This window comes from Buteo buteo, chromosome 15 (assembly GCF_964188355.1).
Source record: "Buteo buteo chromosome 15, bButBut1.hap1.1, whole genome shotgun sequence".
Taxonomy (NCBI): domain Eukaryota; kingdom Metazoa; phylum Chordata; class Aves; order Accipitriformes; family Accipitridae; genus Buteo; species Buteo buteo.
Window position 1 is genome coordinate 25,035,092 of NC_134185.1, and position 18,913 is coordinate 25,054,004.

Here is an 18,913-nt window from a genome sequence, read left to right on the forward strand (position 1 = left end):
CAACAAATCACTATGCAAGATAACATTTAAATCTGACTGTTCAGATCTTTGCAAGGACTGCAAAGTCTTACTGTCAAAACATCTGCAGAACACTGCTGAGCTTCCGGTCATAGGTCCATCAGCAGAAAGTATTCCAAGTAAAATAGTCTCAAGTATAAAATAACAGTATTTCTTTTCTGAAAATAATATACAAGTTAAACTGCATTTCCAGGTGTTAGTATTTTGCCTTGTTAATTAGCTTTCATGATAAATGCTGGTATAAAAATAGCTTCCTGAAAAAGGTACAAAAGTATTTGAAACATTCCATAGCCATCTTCTCATTTTTGTTTCACATACAAAGAGGTTTTGTACCTTAAGCATGTACAAATGGCAACAGCCCTCAGGCTCTCATCAAGGTTTTGGGCATCTTTTTCAAATTTTAATATGAAATACAAGCAGTCTAGAGAATAACCCCACGTGGAATGGGAGTATTTCCCCCTTATCATCAGATATGTTTGTTAAAGAAAATGAAATATTTTGCCCTACTACAAAGGAAACGTGAATGAACTCCTGTGATTTACTGAAGCTGTCAATGAGGAAACACTGCATACTGCCAAGGTAAGTCAAGGTGAAATTGGTAGTAGGCCAATAAATAATCAAATGTCCACTGAGTTATACTGGCAGTTCATGGCGGGGGGGACAAACACAAAACACCAAAAAAGTCCACCCACAAAATTCTTTAAAAACACCACTCAGTCTATTCTACTACAGTTTCCCTCCCTCCCTCAATTTTACTTCTGCCTTTTGTGAATGCAACTGTTCTGTTTGAAATTAAATGCCAGAATGGAAAATAGAGTAGATAAAATTTACAGAAACATGTAACTCTGGAACTCAGTAGTTTAAGTTTGTAAACCATTGGTCTTAAAATGGATCATCAGTGCAATCAGAATGAACTGGTTGGACCATATATTAATTTGGGGGCAAATGTAATGGGGACATTCCAATCAGAGCACAGTGGTAATAAAAACTGTAAAGACTTTTATATAAAGTCTGCACATGAAATTCAATAATTACCAGAATACAACATAAAATTACTTTTTAAAAAATGACAAGTTTTATAGGAGAACAAGACTAAAAATGATGCATGCAGTAACAAATGGGGCACTTAAGAACTACCATCTTTATTCTGAATAATTTGAGACTGATCACAGTTACTTCAGCACCATGAAAAACATTAGACATTCATTTCTTACCCTTCTAACAACGCAGAACTTGAAAGAATGGGAGTTAAGGCTAGCAAAATGTATATCCTTTAATATCAAAAACAACATACAAAAGATGATGTCTATAAAGATACTTAAACATGTCAGTGTTATCAATATTAGCACACATTTTAGTATAAAATCACTCTAATCTTAGCATATGCAGTTCTGAAACATTAAAAATGTTGACACAATATACATATGTAAGACTAAAAGGCATACTGAAAATATGACAGAAGTTTACACGACTAGAAACTCACTGGCTGCCTGGAACTGTAATGGTGCTGTGCTTGTCAACAGTGAAACACACAAATGAAAACAATTACTTTTTCCTCAGCTGTCTCCCACATTCCAGTGCTACAGCTCCTGTAGTTAAATGGAGAATGTTTGTGTATGCCCTGGTCAAAACACATTGTATTTATATACACATACATACACACGCTCTTCATATCAGAGGGTCACTTCCAACAGGAGAGTGAAGATGCCTGGAAGTCAGCTTCCATAACACTTCCAGCTCCCCAGAGGGCAACTCGGGCCCCAAGCAAGGCAGCACCTCTGCTCCCTGCTCAGAGAGGACGGCTGAGCCCTGCTACGTGGGCTCCCATGCAGCAAGCAGCGAAGCAGGGCGCTGCCCCATGTCAGCGCTGTGCATGAAGAGCCAAAGGAGAAAAATGTCAGTTGTCTACCTCATCTGATCCTGAATATACCCTGAAGGATGGCCACAGAACGGCTACGTCATCTTTGAGTTCAGTGAACAATGTAGGAAGGTCCATTAATGGTCGTTGAAAATAAAAACTCAGGGAAAAAAAATTCAATGTTAATGCTGAACAGACAAAGATCTGGATGAAAGAAATTCTAACAAAGAGTAAGTTAATTTGAAGTCTTGGTTTGAGACTTGTACAGGTTTTCTAACATGTAGCCAGAATAAATTCACAATACTTTTTTTTATTAATTATACATTGTATATTGTTGCATAGCTTAGATGTAAATAAGAACCTGAAGGGTTTTCATTATTTAAGACTCTTTGCTGAACAGCTATATTAAGATTTACAAGGATCTCATACCTACTGAAAAGAGGTAAGTGTCAGCCACACAGAAAACCAGCCCCTTGCTCAAAATTAGTCTTGGTTTTCAAGATCTGGTGTATTCAATTACAGCATAAAGTAGGACTGGAAATTTCACACTGCCATTTTAAGTGAACTTCTTTCTACCCAATTTCTTCTGAAGCTCACCCTGAGAACATTTAACAGAAAGATGATGATTACTCTGTTTATAGGATGGGAGAACAATGTCTATGAAAAGTACTCTATGAACTGTTCTGAAGAGAGGGATAAATCTGAATGATTTAAGGGTTTTCTTGAACTAAGCTAGTATTTTAATTTTAGAATCTATCCCCAACAAGATTAAATCTGGCATGAATTAGGTCATCAAAACATGAGTTCAGCAGGTTTCCCATGAACAGGTTTTCATAACAAAAATTAAATTTTGTTACGAAAATTTATTTACATTTACTCAGTCAAAATAAAAATTGACTATTCAGTGCTTTTCTCTCCTAGTTTTCAGGATAACAACTGTTTCTACATTATTCAATCATTTTTTTCATAAATGTACTAAATAGTTGCTACTTGTGTTGGGTTTTTTTGTGTTTGGGGTTCGGTTGGGTCTGGCTTCATTTTTTTAAAGGGAGACAGCTAAGCTTATTTTTAAAACCTCAGGGCATACAGAATCCACTATATCTCTAAGTAAGTTTCTCAATGGTTACCCTCACCGCTAACAATCTGAACTTCACTTTCATTTAACCTACATCTTACCTAGCTTTACAACACAATCTTCTTATGCTTATGTCCAATAAAGAACATTTTCTATTGGACATTTCCCCCATAGATGCAAGCTAACAGTAACGATGCTAACAGAATTCTCATGCATTAATTTACTTTTTTTTACCTTTCCTGAAAAGTCATTTTTTTCTGAAGCCTTTCCAATTTTAGCATTGTTGTTAAACAAGCACAGGCTTCAGAAATAGATTCATTATTCCAACATCATCACACCAACATAGCTTTCTTACCCCTATACTCTGTTTCCCTCTTGTCTGACATCCCATTCACTAGCTGGTTTTAACATAGTAATCACTCCTGAACAATTTTTCACTCATCATACCCTCTTTCTAAAGTCTCTGCATTTGGTTTTTGTTTTGGGGTTGGGGGTTTTTTTGTGTGTTTTGGTTTTGTTGTTTGGTTTGGGTTTTTTGTTTGTTTGTTTTTTTTTTAATGTGTCCTTCATATTTGTGAGCAGAATTTACTTTTTTAGTTACTCAAATATGAGAGTTTGGATTTTTAAGTACAGGTATGTTTTTAAAGGGCATGGCAATAATTAATCCATACTATTTCTGTATTATTTCTAAAACTTAACAACAATTACTTGATATTCTCTCCCAGATAATTTATAGGGGTACAGAGCAGCAAATCAGGAAGATGCCACAATTACATCAAGATACCTGGTCACAATGATTTCAAATTGCATCAGTGCTAAAAAGCAGCCTTGGTTTTGGTTAAAAACTCAACACTAAAACACATGAAATGTAAGTTCTGTGATGAATACTAATTTTTCATAACAAAGCCATAGGAAACAAGAGGCTTTTACTAACTACACTTACTCAACACCTTTTGCATTGCCCAAATAGACGATAATACTGAGTAACATGTTCTACAGAAATACTTCAGACAACAACAGCATAGGCTGTTAACATCATTTTTGTAGTGAAGGCAGCACTTTGTAGTCAATTAACAATACTATGTATATTTCAATCAAAGTTTTAGAAGTACTTATGAGGTGCCGAAGCACAAGTCCCAGTGAACCTAAAGGGACCTCTGTTTTACAGATGGGTTTGGGGTTTTTTTTCCCACCTCCGAGTCCCTCCCATGCACCTCTAACATTTTAAGATTCGATTCTTTTAAAACTCACTCACATAAAGCAGGGATTGAAATTCTGCAATATGAAAAAGGTATGAGCTTTGGTCTCCAATAATTAGCATGCTTTGCATGATTATTTTTAAAGAACTTTTATAAGTTGCTAGATATAAACATTCTATGCAATAGTATTGCTAATTTTTTATATCTTATATCACAAACATACATGGGCTTTCTGAGCAATTTACTACAACTCTGGGGAAAAAATAATAAAAATAGAAAAGAAAATAAAAGTTATGATTTTAAAACAGTATGCCTCCGTGGCTTATGTAAAGAAGAGGTATTGTTACTAATTAAGAAAATGCACTTAAATGTGCATTTTGTCTTCAGATCACATTTAGTTTACTCTTTGCTATGACACTTCTAAGCAAGAAAACAAAAATTGTTGTTATTGAGTGGACCTGAAATAAAGAATGATTAAGTATTCCACTGCATTGCCGATCCATATCCACAAATGAACAATGTACTTGGAAGTGTTTTATGATAAACTGAAAAGCAGTGTTTTCATCTCAAAGTATTACACTTTAAAATATTTTTCCAGAGAAAGAGGTTTTCAGAAATACCTGCTTGACAAACAGTGCATAACACCTAAGAATACATAAGTAATAGGGTCATATGTTTAGTATGTTAAGTAAGAAATAGGACATAAAAAGACATTTCTTTATATTTGAATAAAATATGGAGCTATATCCTACACACAATTGAACACAGCTATAAAGACCTATAATAAACCTGCATGTTCACTTAGTGCAAAAAAATCTTCAGTTGTTGAATGTCATTTTAATAGCTTGTATATATTTCCACATTAAAAAAAAAAAAACAAAAAAACTTATTGCACTTAGAATGTATCCTTTAAAGCTGTCTTGGTTTTAAGACTAGAAAAAGAACCTAACAAGTACAACAGAATAATTTGAAATTTAGTCTAATTCACAACACTGCTCCAAAGTATTGCTGTCAGTACAATTTCAAAACTACCAGCTATTCCAAGGATTAGCTGAAAAAAAAAATGTACACATATACATTAATAGTATTGCCTTCACCAAATAAAAAAAAATATCTATCATTCAGCAGCTTTACTTCTGAATGTGTTTGTACTCGGAGCTTAGTTTGCACATATTCAAAACATGTGCCCATCAAAAATTTCATCTTTAATGTTCTTTGTTTGGGCTACTGTGAAAAGGTGAATGCAAAAACAGGTGAGTGTTTAAGCAAACTGAGCTGGCTGGGGTATTTAGAGAAAATAAAACAGAAGTTTAATAATTTAGCTTTCTAACGCAAAATGATTTCAGCAAGAGTTATAGCAATCAAAAAGATGCATATTCATGTTCATGATATAGAATTGTAAGACTGTAAAACAGCATGAGAAACTTCAAAAGAAATCAGTCATAAGAGCTACTACATTTTCGAGTATAAACACCCACGGTGAGCCTGCATTGAAAAGACCATAAAAGTTATTGAAGAATCCTGGGTCAGTGAACCAAAAACAGCTTTCACCACTTCCAGAAACAGGTTCTGATGAGTTAGAAAAATATTCTCTTCACACACAGAATCACGACACACATACACACTAATGCTACAAAACTTCAAATACCTTGAAAATGTGGTTTGAAATCAAACTCAATGACTCATCAAAAACAAGTTCAATGGTATAAAAGATTCTTATAGCAGTTTTGCAATTTGAGCAATAGTTCAAGACTTCTTTAGTATCTCATAGTCCAAAAAGTACAAATCTAGCTTCGGTAGAAGAACATCAGGCTGGTACAGGAAAAGAAAGCATCAAAAACCAGATTCCATTTCTTTGACTGGCTTTTCTGTAGTGTCTGACACCAAAGTGGTTTCGTTTTCCAGCATTTTCTCAGTAGTTTCTCCATCAACAGGTTTTGCTCTTTCTTTTAATTTCTGCCGTTCATGAACCCAGGGGATCAAACATAATACAGCCCCGCCAATCAGGGGAGGGACCCCAGCCAGGTAGAATGCTATATCATAGGTGCCGAGGCGATCACGCAACAAACCTGGAAAACCAGAAAGTTACCACAGATAAATAATGGGGCCTTGAGAATCTACAAAAGACATGTCTTTTCTCTGGATTCAGAAACTTGAGAGCTGGCATAGATGATTATAACCACTAATCTGACTACCGGATGGCCAAACATAGGTATATGTAGGTAGAAAGGTATTCCAGAGTTGATTTAAAGACTCCAAGCAACAAAGAACTCAGTAAGTCACCACTCGACTGCTTAGTTACCACCCATCATTAAAAACACATACCATATTTCCTATTTGAAAGTTGCTTATTTTAGCTTCTCTAGCACTTGAATCTTGCAATGAGTTGGAGAAATTCTCCCTCTTTTGGTAACACTTGCCTTTGATCAAGGTGCCTCAATCTTATTCCAGATATACTGCATATATTGCATTCCTGGTAGCCTCTTATTAAAAAGTGTGTTTTCCAACAATTCACTCTAATTGCTCTCTCAAAAAACCCTCCCATTAATCAAATTCTATTTAAGTATTAATAGCTGTGATAATGTATCCAGATCAGGAAGCACTTAGTCTATGCTGTTCTAGCTTTAAAATGTTGTTCTTCATAATGCTGCATAGTTCAGTTACGTCTTACTAAGTATCTTTCAGTAGCACTCACAAGACCTTAAGGTAAATTATGATTGAAGACCATCAGTGGTAAGAATTATAGCTTAAGCTATTTCCACGTCCCAAATAACTTCCAGTTTTCATCTTCAAAACCTGTACTTTGTCAGTGTCCCACCAGAGAATGAAAAAAGCCAGTGTTCCTACTTATAAGCAGCAATTAAAGTGACTGGAGCTTTTAACCTCACAATTGTTTTTGCCTGAGCAAATTTGAGTCCAATTAACTTTCAGATTCTAATGTGGAGTCCTTCTGTAACAAAATCAACCTAAAGGCTGTCACCTCAACAGTATGGAAGATGTCAGGTCCTCAATCCAACTGGAACTCTATCTTTCTTTTGAGGAACGTTTTAGATCTGCACAGCTTAAAAAAAGGCTGAAGCAAACTTTAAAGAGTACAGTAAATTAACAACTCACGAGCAGGAGTTAAATTCACCATATATTCTGGAGTCAGTACCAAGAAAATTCCAAGTAAGTGCACTGCATATGATGTAGGAATGGAAAATATGGCCAAAAAGCCATGCAACCATAGAAACATACTCACTGCTACAGACCATATCTATACTTACCTGCAATGGGTGGACCAACTGTCATTGGTATTGACATGAATCCTAACAGAAATCCTATGGCCTGGGAGACATCCTGAGCCCCAACAAGCTCAAAGGCAATAGGAGCCATAATGCAAATGAAGCACCCATCAAACAGGCCCATGAAGAGACAGACAGCAATGAGACCTCCAAAGACGTTGCACAGTGGAATCATCATAGACATCAGGCCAATAAAGAAGAATGAGACCACCTAAACATGACCAAGGGAAAAACATAAAAACATGTTGCATCAAATCAGCAAAGATTAAGGGAACAGATGAGCTTTCTAGCATTTGTAGTGAATTAAACTGTCTACCTGTATTTACTTTAAAATAAATATAAGCAGTCTCCATGGATTACTACCATCAGAAGTTACATACCAAGAAAAAAGAAACAAATATAACTATCATGACATGCAATCAAAGAAATTCCACTACCCATTTCACAAGTTTTCAAAATGCACTTCTAATCGACTATCCTGCACTAATTATGTAAGGCCATTTCTCATGCACCAACATTTTTTGAAAAGTTACTCTCTGCTCTTTTCACAAATGAAAGCCACAAAAATAGCAAAAGTTTAATATAGCTAAACCACTATAATTAGACTCCTCACTGTCGTAATTTAAGTAAAAATATCAGTATTATGAGTGACTACTTCTGGGTGCTTATATTCCACAGAGGTAGTATTTTAAAGTCTCATTTCAATTTTTCCACATGAAGGTATCTTGCTGTATTCCTGTAGCCATGCATACTTATAAAGATTTTGTATTATAATTTAATCTAAGATTATTATTTGTTTGTTGTAAATTAAAGGAATAAAACTGTCTTTCAGCAAAATGAAGCAGAATTAAAAAGAAAATGCACCATTCACATGTTGGCATAGGAAACCAATTTCCCACCTAACTGCACAAACACATTTTCCAAACATTATGCATTGGTCACTTGTAGACCATTAAAGAAAAACAAGGTCACTTAAAAACTACTAGACATCACAATTTTTTGACAGATAAAGTAATTTATTTAGTGTCACTTATTAGGAAAAGTTTTTAAGCAGACAGCTAGATGAAACTTAACTTTCAAGACAGCATAATTTTTTTAGGTAAGGTACTTTATTTAGCATACTAAAGAAAAACTGTTGTGAAGCAACTGAAACATGGTACAGAAATAGAAACACTGAAGAACTGGGCTTCTTATAGGAACTTAAGGACAGAGGTGAAGAAATTCTCAGTTCTGTATATTCTGATACAGAAAATACAAATATTATTTGAGATGAGTTTATATCTAAGTAGTAATGTGGTTATCTGTAGACAAACTCTAAACAAGATATTGTTGACCAGATTCTTTGTTTCATCACATTATGGTAAAAGCAGCACTAAAACCAGAATCGCTAAACTTTGTATCCAGAAGAGACAGAATGTATCGTTCTGTTACTACAGACAGAATTTATAAAGCAAAATCCAGCAAAACAGGTCCCTAACAAAGAATGCAGAAACAGAAGATGAAGGTTGAACTTGCTGGGTAGAACTCTTGTTAAGTTGTTCAATTATAAGACAGTAAAGTTCTAAGACAAAAGAGGTTTCATTTGCATTAGTCAAAATTAATTCTTAAATAGTTTTTGCATGAGATAGGATGATAATATGAACTGTTGGTCAAGGCAGAATAATACTTGAGGTGAACATTCACTTTCCCTCAAAAATGCTGATTTGAAACAGGAGAGCTGGAGGTGCTGGGGCATGACTTAGCAAAAGTTAACATGTTTTTCCTGCTTAAAACTAGGTGAAACCAACAGTACTCAGAAGCACCTAGTTCATGCCCTAAACAAAAGTCCATAGTTCTCAGTTCTAGTTATTCAAGGAAAAGAATTAAAAAGCTTGTAGTTTTATTGCAGGTTTGGTATTTGCACTTTGGAAATCATGTAACATCTCAATGCTGCCTTTTTATTTTTTATCTTGACACTTCCTGAAAGTGTAACAATAGGTATTAAATCAATGCAAATGAATGAGGTACAGTTCCAGTCTCTATCATCAGGGAATCTAATTTTATCTAACTATGGCAGCAAATACTCCATCTTCAGAAAGGTGGGTCTTTCATAAGAATTTTTGTTTTCAATAATGTAGTACAGATAACAGCCATTAGATGTCTCCCTTGTTATTCATTTTAAAACAACAAAACAGGAACACCCAGTGGTTGGTAACATCCAAGTTACTAACTAAAGCTTTTCCAAAATCTACACTAACACTGCTACTTTCTCAAAAAAATATCGTTTATAAGTCCAGAGGGGAAAAAAGTGTATACTCTCCTTCATCCCCAAGCTTCAGCATTTCTGGAAGCTGTGACTCTTTCTGCAAGTAACCCCCTCCATTCAGCAATATCTCAACTAAGTACCTCTTATATTCCCATAGCTTTACCCGTGTGCACTATGCACAGAACATACTTAACACCAAATTATCACCTATCAAACATAAAGAGATTCAAAATCCTTAACAGAAGAACATAGGGAAACAAAGTAATAGTTTTGCAACCATTATGAAATCATGGGATAAAACAGGGAAAGCAGAATCTAGAGAATCCCCAAAGGTTCTCTCACTCACATGCTAATGATAATTTCTTTCTTTCCCAGCTGAAAACAGCCAGCAAGTAGTAGACATGTTTCCTTAGCATTAAAAAGAGGAAAAAGGAGCACCTGCAACTAGAGCCTTCAGAATATTGTTTGTATATTCCTTCAGAACAGTGTGCAGACATACCTGTAAATAAACTTTTTTTGCACCAGGAATATAATCTGCAACTCTGCCAAAGATCAATCTGCCAACTCCTGAAGTAATGCCCAGACACAGCAGAAGCACTTCTTCTGGCACGCTGTCATCAAATCTGTCTTTTACATGCTTCATCTGTTTAAGAAGAAGGTTGAGAAAATAAACTGGCTTTAGAATTAGAAGGAAGATAAACCTTAGAAAACTTAAGTAGGAGTAATCTGTGAATCTCAGACTTACAAATATGGCTACAAATGGTCAACTAACTTACTCTGCTTCTACAGATTTTAAAATAAGTTTCACACTGGCTTATCAGTATTAAGTGCAATACAATAAAAACAATCTGAAATGTGTTGTTGCTTTATTCACAATTAAGGAACTTAATAAAAGAAAACAGCAAGGCTGCGTTTAATACCAAGAAAATTGAAGGGAAACTAGAAGTGTTCTCCACAACCACGTCTAACTTACTAGTCATAGATCTAACATAAGGCAGAATCCACAAGGACTGTCTAGAATGGGTTGCTTCACTGGCTGGGGCCTGCTCTCAGGTCTGAAGGTACTGAATGATTAATGAGTATCACCGCAGTACTGTTCTGTGCATTAAGACAGAGATACATGCTACCAAACTTGCAACGGAGATCCAGGCAGGAGCAAGAAGCAGAGGGGCAGAGAGCTGGAGGCCAGACAGTGCAAGTAGGAAGGGCCCTCCAGACTGCCTCATCCCAACATCCATGACATCCAGGGGCAAGGACGAAGAGGAGCAGGAACCACCTGCAGTGCCAAACACAACAGCAAGCTCTTCCAGGAGAGGGTGCAGCTACATCAGCAATGACTAGGGCAGACTGGAAGAATGATTTATCAGCCACTTCAGCCTAAAGAACTGAAGCAACTGACTGACAGTAGACTATCAACTACAATGTGATGAACTACCAGTGTCAGTAATTCTAACCTTTCAAGTCATGTTAAAAAAAAAAAAAAAAAAAACACACACACACAAGACTGTCTTGATGGATTTGGATTTTTTTTTTTTTTTAATATTCTTTCTGGTTCCACACCAGTTTTTGTTGGTTTGTGTTTGGTTTTTGGTTTGGAGGTTTTTGTTTTGTTGTTTTGGGGTTTTTTGGGGTTTTTTTGGGGGGGGGCGGGGGGTTGTTTGTTTTTTGTTGTGTTTTTTTTTAAATCAACCATGAAGACTAGAAATTACCCGTAAGAAATATTTTTTGCACAATCACTTTTTGAAACATGCTTGACAATACCAAATATGCCAAAGCGGGCATTAGAAGATGTAAAAGTAATTTGCATAGTCCTATGATCTCTGTGCTTATTACTAGTTCTGAACAAGAAACTGTAAAGACTCAGAGGTATGAAGAAGCAACCAGAATAAACTGATTTTAAGTAAAGATGTAGTAAAAACATTTGAGAGACAAGGTGACCACAGGCTGACAGACCTGTATGGCAAAAGCTGCACACCGATTTTTGTTACTAATTCTGATTATGTGATACCACTTCAAACTAGAGAACCCTTGATTTCCTACCTACAAAATGGAAAAGTTCAGTTTTAGTAAATACTTTGAGAGCAAAATAGTCCAGATACTTTCCTGGCCAGAGTGTTAGTATACAAGCAGAGCCTTTTTTGACTGAAACATCAACAGGATTTGCCGAGCGATGGCGATTTTCTTAAGTAAAAAAATCAGTTGGGTTTTATTTACATGTCACAGAAAGTCTATTAAATCTAATATTAATTTGTCCAATATAATTGATTTGGTCAGAAAGGAAATAAAAAGCAGGGTTAGTGGTTTTGTTTTTAAAGATTAACTTCTAACTTCAACTGAAGACAGAAGCTTGCTCTTTCTATGTTTTAGTTTATTTTTTTTTTCTTTTCTTTAAGACACATTTGGGAACAGAATCTGAAGTTTTTCATCTGGAATGATATTTAAACATAAAAGATAAGTTGTTCTATTTATTCCCTTTCTGTCAAACGTGAGAAGGTGAAAAGCTGACAGTTTTCCTACACCCACCTTTATGTGCCTGTCAACACCTGCTATCCCAGCCCATGACAGAAGCCAAGGTGTTTTCTGCCATTCTTGTCACCTGTTTCATGTTTCTGCAGCCTCTACCTTGTTTAATTAACAGACCTGATTCATCCACTCCCCAGAGGCTTTCAAAGAGGTAAGATAAAGCTCTACATCTAGATAACTATTAACCCCACATATGCAGCTGACTAACTGAATTTCTCAAAGCAGCACCCTGAGGGTAAAATGCTGTCCTCTTAGATCCATGGGGGAAAACACTGGATTCAATCAACTCCTTAAGTAGGAAAATAACCACTACTCATCTCAATCTTCAAATATCTAAATTAGTATTTATTTTTTTAGGTTTCACTCCTCTTAAGCATACCATAACCTTAAAGAGAGCTACCAAGTAGATGTAAGGAGAAACTTTTCCATAGGAGGGCAGTAGGCAGTGGCACAGGCTGCCCAGAGAGCTCCTTCAGTCTCCTTCCTTGGAGGTTTTCCATACCCAAGTGCACAAAGCCCTGAGCAACCTGGTCTGATCCCAGAGCTGACCCTCTGATCCTTAACAGCATATTCAATCTTCAATGATACAGTCACTAAGTAAGCTGTAACTAACAGCAGTATTATTAACTGAATATCTGAAAATACAGTGATTCAGGATTAATTCAGTACTCTAACTCATTATGGACTTAGAGACATTTCTTGTAACTATAGGTTAAATGTATTTATGATGAAGTAGCTCCAACAAGATTTCCACAGATTTTTAGCTGATAGAACTACTCAAAAATCCCATGATGGGCAATTACTTGTGAACCTTCACAGGCAGCATCTCATGCATTAACACTCTTGTCACCACAGAACTATACAGGCTGTAATTGTATGACTCTTTAGGCATTAACTACAGCAGTCAAATAGGAACCCAGGCACACAGACACATCAAAGGCCAAAGCATTTCCCTGTGGGTTTTGCCTGTTCTCAGTAATGTAGCCAACTCTTCAGTCAGAGCTGTGTGCATGCTGAATTGCAGGTCTGATTTTTCCAGATGTAGAAAAGGCCTGTAATTTTCCCTGAGCCAACTAGTACAAGATTTTCCAGACAAGCACAGCTTCTTTACTATTTAAAATCAGTTATCTTTGTAAAATCCAATTTTCCAGATCAAGACATAGAGTGTGGACAATATAACTGAATGCATCCCTGGCACCAACATTCTACCTTATACCCTTGCTCTGTATTATCAGAGTAATGCATACAAACTCAGTTCTTACTGTCCAAATTCTCATTACTATTAAGTTAAGACTAGAAGAAAGATTAGCCACTTGGTAGTGGCTGGAATGCTTTCAGATATACTGTCTTGGCTAACCTCTCTCCATCCAACCAAGACCCCAATTTTGCCAAGATCTTCCATTCAACACACACACATTTCAACTATATTCATGCACCAAATCAAAGATAGAGCAAACTGAGTGTAGCTCTAGTTTCTTTTTCCAAATACAAAGAACCTGAACGAAGTGATAATGAACTAGTAAGAAACAATTCTTTCTGTCAACTGCTTTCTTCCTGTGTATATTCCATTTTGGGAATTCCCAATCAAGTAAGGCTTTAGTAGGCTAAATGCAATGCAATCTCTTTCTCACTGAAGAAGATGGCCAACAGCAATATATAACCTAGAAAAGTTTGAGCACATAAAACCCACCGTTTTCTTCAAGCCCTGATGTCTGACACTGTCCTGGTTTCAGCTGGGTTAGAGTGAATTTTCTTTCTAGTAGCTGGTATAGTGCTATGTTTTGGATTTAGTAGGAGAAGAATGTTGATAACACACTGATGTTTTCAGTTAGTCTAAACACTACTTAGCAACAAGTCAAGGATTTTTCAGCTTCTCATGCCCAGCCAACAAGAAGGCTGGAGGGGCACAGGCAGTTGGGAGGGGACAGAGCCAGGACAAACTGGCCAAAGGGGTATTCCATATCATGTGACATCAGGCCCAGCATGTAAACTGGGGGGGGGAGGGGGGGGGGGGCTGGCCAGGACAGGTGGATCGCTGATCAGGAACTAACTGGGCATCAGTCAGCAAGTGGTGAGCAATTGCATTGCGCATCACTTGTTTCGTATATTCCAATCCTTTTATTATTGTCATTTGATTGTTATTATTATCAGTTAGTTTCTTCCTTTGTCCTATTAAACTGTTCTTAACCCAGGAATTTTACTTTCTTTTTTTTCTGATTCTCTCCCCCATCCCACTGGGTGGGGGGAAAGTGAGTGAACAGCTACATGGTGCTTAGTTGCTGGCTAGGGTTAAACTACACGCTCCTTCAGAACCAGTGTAAGGATAAAAGGAAATGTTCACAGAGTACTGCTGGTGCTGTCTGTAAATTGGAGATACTACTCCTAACTGCTCCAAACTTAACAGTTTCCTGAAAGATCTGAAGGGGGTTCTTTGGGTTTTGATTTTTCTTTCCCAAACAGGAGCCTACACAAACTTTTCACTCTTCATGCTTTCCAGAAATGTACAAGTTGTATAGAAATACAGGCAAAACTGTGATCCCTTGGAATGCAAAGTGGTGAGCCATGCCTGTAGGTAACAAAGGTGAAGCTTTGCCTGAGGTGTCAGATGAGTCTAAAACATTATCTTACAGGCAAAAACTGTGATCAGAGATGGAATCTATCACAGTGCTTATGGTATGGAATCTGCCTTGAGGTATAAGCACTTGTAATATCCAGAACTGTTTTAATAATACTGTTTTTTCAGTAGTTAATTGGCCCTCTTATCCATGCAATAATTTTAAATCCAGGCACCCAAAATAATTCTAGACTTGTATAACATAAGACTTAGCCATCAATCTAGGCACGGCAATACCTCCATAATCTATTGATTTGGTTATTACTACCATGGCTTCAAAAACCCATTCAGTATTATTAGAAGACATGATGGCCTTGTCATTCCATCACTCAGTATATTTTTTTTTTCCAAGCTGCAAGTGCAAAAAGGCAAAAAACAAAAACTAAGTGCATGTCCAAGTAAAGGTATTAGCAATTGACATGACGCAACTGGAGTGGGTATATGTAGTAAAATTATATGGGTGCTCATCTTCAAGACTACAGTTAGATCCTCCAAATTTCAAAAAACTAAAAGCTTATGTTTATTCCACACACATCTCCTGAGAAAAGGACAGCCTTACTGATGATGCACAATCTTTCCGTGCTGTTAGTGCCATCACACAGCAGCCCTGCTTCAATGAACAAGTCAACCACACGCCTGACTGAACAAGCAGATTCCTTCAAAGGCCTAGAGAAAAAATACTAACTGGTGCCTTGATAAAGATACATAAAGAATTTTGCAGTGAACTGTCCTGGAAGATTGAAAGTGTCAGGATATGCCAAAAAAAAAAAAAGCATAAACTAACTCTGGACAAGTCACTGTTTATTCTCTAGGACTCACCAGAAAAAAAAGGGGGGCCAGGGTGGACAGGTGGACACACATGACACAACACTACAAAATCAGAGAAAGAAACTTGGTTGCCAGAGAACTATATGATACTAGGCACAAGGGAAATAATTTAATGCAAATACATTTCTGGTCCAGACTCCATGAAAGAAACTTTTACTGATGAGCCAAAAACTAGCAAACGAACCAGCAACTCCTGACTCCTGAACATCTACTGAAACAACGATCTTCATGTTAAGGGACATGAAATAGCATTACTAATACCTAATGCAATCCATTTTTAAGGGAGTGCCATTGTCCCAAGATGGCTACAGTAGGATTTTTTAGAAATTAAGTGCTTTCACATGACAAAAATATGCATATATACATTGTCAATATAATTCCTGTTTACATACCTGCCACAACAGTGATAATACCTCTTTCTATCTCTGATCAATTTAATCTACATAATGAACAAGGAGAAAAATTAAAGAAACAAGGTGATTATTACATGACAATCCAGAAATTTTCTATTATTCAACTAAGTAAAGCAGATTAAACAGAATAATCCATGTATCATGAAGATTCAGAACAAGTATAATCTGAATTTCTTAAGTAAAACTGAACATAACAATTAACAGGTTAACTGTTAAAACTATTTAACATTAAAAAAGGTTAAGAATTCAGATTAGATTAAGAAACACTCAGGTTGACAATTACATAGCTAAAATTGTTTGGTTTTTTCCAAAAAAATACCTGGTCCTGAAGAAATTTGCCCGAAATAATAATAAAAAAAAATCTCAGAGCTGTTATCTTTAAGAGCATGTGAAGGATGAGCATGATTCCAAGATCAAAATAGGCAACCAATAGCATAAAACTTCCATTGGAGAAACCAAGACAATGTTTAACCAATAAACAGTTTTTCTGCTTAAAGTCACAAATGCTAATCATTTTTAAAGCAATTAAACCAGTTCTCAGGTCTTCAGAGGGTGAATGCCAATTGGTAAGCCTGAAAGATATTCAGGGAATAGTGCAAGAAAGCATGCTGGGGACGGAGAAAAGCCTGAAGCATGGGGGACAACCCCTACACGGCAGCACAAGACAGTCCATGACTTCTGCTCTTTCTCTCTTCCATTCCACGTCATCTCTCAGGATATTTTCAGGTCCTATCCTCCACTAGTAGCTCCTGGAGGTGCCAACAGAGACTGGATCCCACTGGAGCCACAACAGACAGCATAAAGAAATGGGCACAAGGATACTGGTGGATTGGTGTGCCTTGGGCAGCAGCAGCAAGACAAATAAGGCACACCTGTATCCGGGGAAGCTCACAGTGACTGAGAACAAGGATGAGGAATAAAGCCAGGGATATGTAAGAAGTGAAGTGTTACATACACAAGGGCTGAGAGTTAAACTGTTAAATAACTTACCCTTTTTAAGCATTTTTTAAATTTATTCCCATTTGTGACTACAATCCACAACTTAGTCTCAGTTCTGTCTGTTCCTTGTAACCCTGAAGCCATGTTTCCTGTGCCTATCTTACTCAAAACTCAACTAGCCACTATGTCCAAAATTAGCTACTATCAGCAAGTCCTAGAGAGTTACAGGTCAATCACATTAACCTGAATTTCCAGAACAGCAGCAGAAAAGGAAACAAAACCAGAACTATTCATAAACATCTAACAGGTAACATCATACGCTAAGTAACGATCAACATAAATCTGTGTGAAAACAATAATTTCTCTCTATTACATGGTGGGTAGCAAACTTTGATAACAGAGGGAAGGACAGATGTAACAAATCCTGATCTTGGCCAGCATTTTGAAATTCTCTGAAACAATTCTCATAAGCCAGTTTGGAATACCTGACTTAAATGGAACAACTGTAAAGATGGATGTTCAAATGTTTGGAAAAGCTATTTTTAATTAGTGATCCACTGCAGAATTGAATATGCCAAAGAAGACTCCATAAAAACCCACCCAAATCTACCAATATTTAAGATTTTCATTAATGATATGGACAGTGAAGTAGAGACTATACTTACTCAATTTACAAATTACATCAAATGATGAGTATTGCAGGCACTGTAAAGAAAAAGACTGGAATTCAAAATGATCTGGGCAACCTGGCATCTCAGTTAACAGTGTGAAATAAGTATGATTTGTTTCCCTAAAAACATTAATGTTCAAAAAACACTTTATGGAGGTAAAAATCAGATGCATGAACACAACATGGAAGAATGATCTGGCAACAGCTCTTTAGAAAGGGAACTGAAGGTTTAGCAGATTAAACTTCAGCATGTTCTAATAATGTCATCATATCGCAAAAGTAATAGAATATACCAATTCATGACACAATGTGACCTTCACATACTGCTCAGTACCAGTAAGGCCTCAGCTGAAGAATTATGTCCTATTTTGGTCATTACTCATTATTAAAGACGTGGATTATGTGTACAGAATCCAAAAGAAAGATCAGGCAATAAGCAGAAATTTGATAAGCATGACTTATGAAAAAAGATTAAAAAAGAAATATTTAAAGAGGTCCTTTACCAAAGTAAGTCTGTACTCAAAAAAAATGGGTAAATTGGATAAGGTACTGGGATACCTCCAGTCTTACATTCTACGATTCATGAAGTGATTTGATGGATGTCTTAGTATAGTCACAAACAGATACTGAGTGTTATAACTTGCAAACTTTTGTTTGTAGCTCCAGCTTGGTAAAACTCTGCTGCACATTTGATTAAGAGTAACCGTATGACTGAAGGAAGGAATTTCTTGACATGTCCACTTACTTAAATTTTAGACGCGTAATGTAAGTAATTCTTTTCAAATCATTGTGGCATTTTAACTAATGTGGTAAAGTTATCAGGTTATAACTTACATAATTAAAACTGAGAATATTATATGATATGCTATGATTAAGAAATTATGGAATATCAAAACAATGGATTAAGATATCCTGTACAAATACCCAGAGAAACAAGAAAATACTTCATTAACCTCTGATGATTAACATTGTATGCAATGAACTTATTAAAAAACCACTTTGGCTAATTGTAAACACAATCTAAGATGGATTCGCAAAGGAACCAATAGAAATGAAGCAACTAAAACCCAATATAGCAAGTTCATCCTTTTTATAATATTAAATTAAAAGCTTATAGTATGGATTAATTTAGCACACTAAGTAAAATTTTAATACAAGTCTGCTGCTACACATCCAGTTTAGTCTTCCTCAACTTTAAAAAAAGAAACACATGTATTGTACTATTCTACCTTGTGATGATAACGCCT

The 18,913-nt window shown here is 36.2% G+C and overlaps 1 protein-coding gene across 1 annotated transcript in view; it reads right to left on the reverse strand.

Annotated features, from left to right (window-relative positions):
• Positions 1–1,141: 1,141 nt before the first annotated feature.
• SLC16A10 (solute carrier family 16 member 10) overlaps positions 1,142–18,913 on the reverse strand; it is a 78,092-nt gene continuing 60,320 nt past the window's right edge. Inside the window, exons 4-6 of the mRNA XM_075046801.1 lie at positions 10,179–10,322; positions 7,417–7,645; positions 1,142–6,219 (exon numbers count right to left, since the gene is read on the reverse strand). Of these exons, the coding sequence (XP_074902902.1) occupies positions 5,984–6,219; positions 7,417–7,645; positions 10,179–10,322 (609 nt within the window). The 3' untranslated portion in view covers positions 1,142–5,983. The remainder of the gene's footprint in view (positions 6,220–7,416; positions 7,646–10,178; positions 10,323–18,913) is intronic.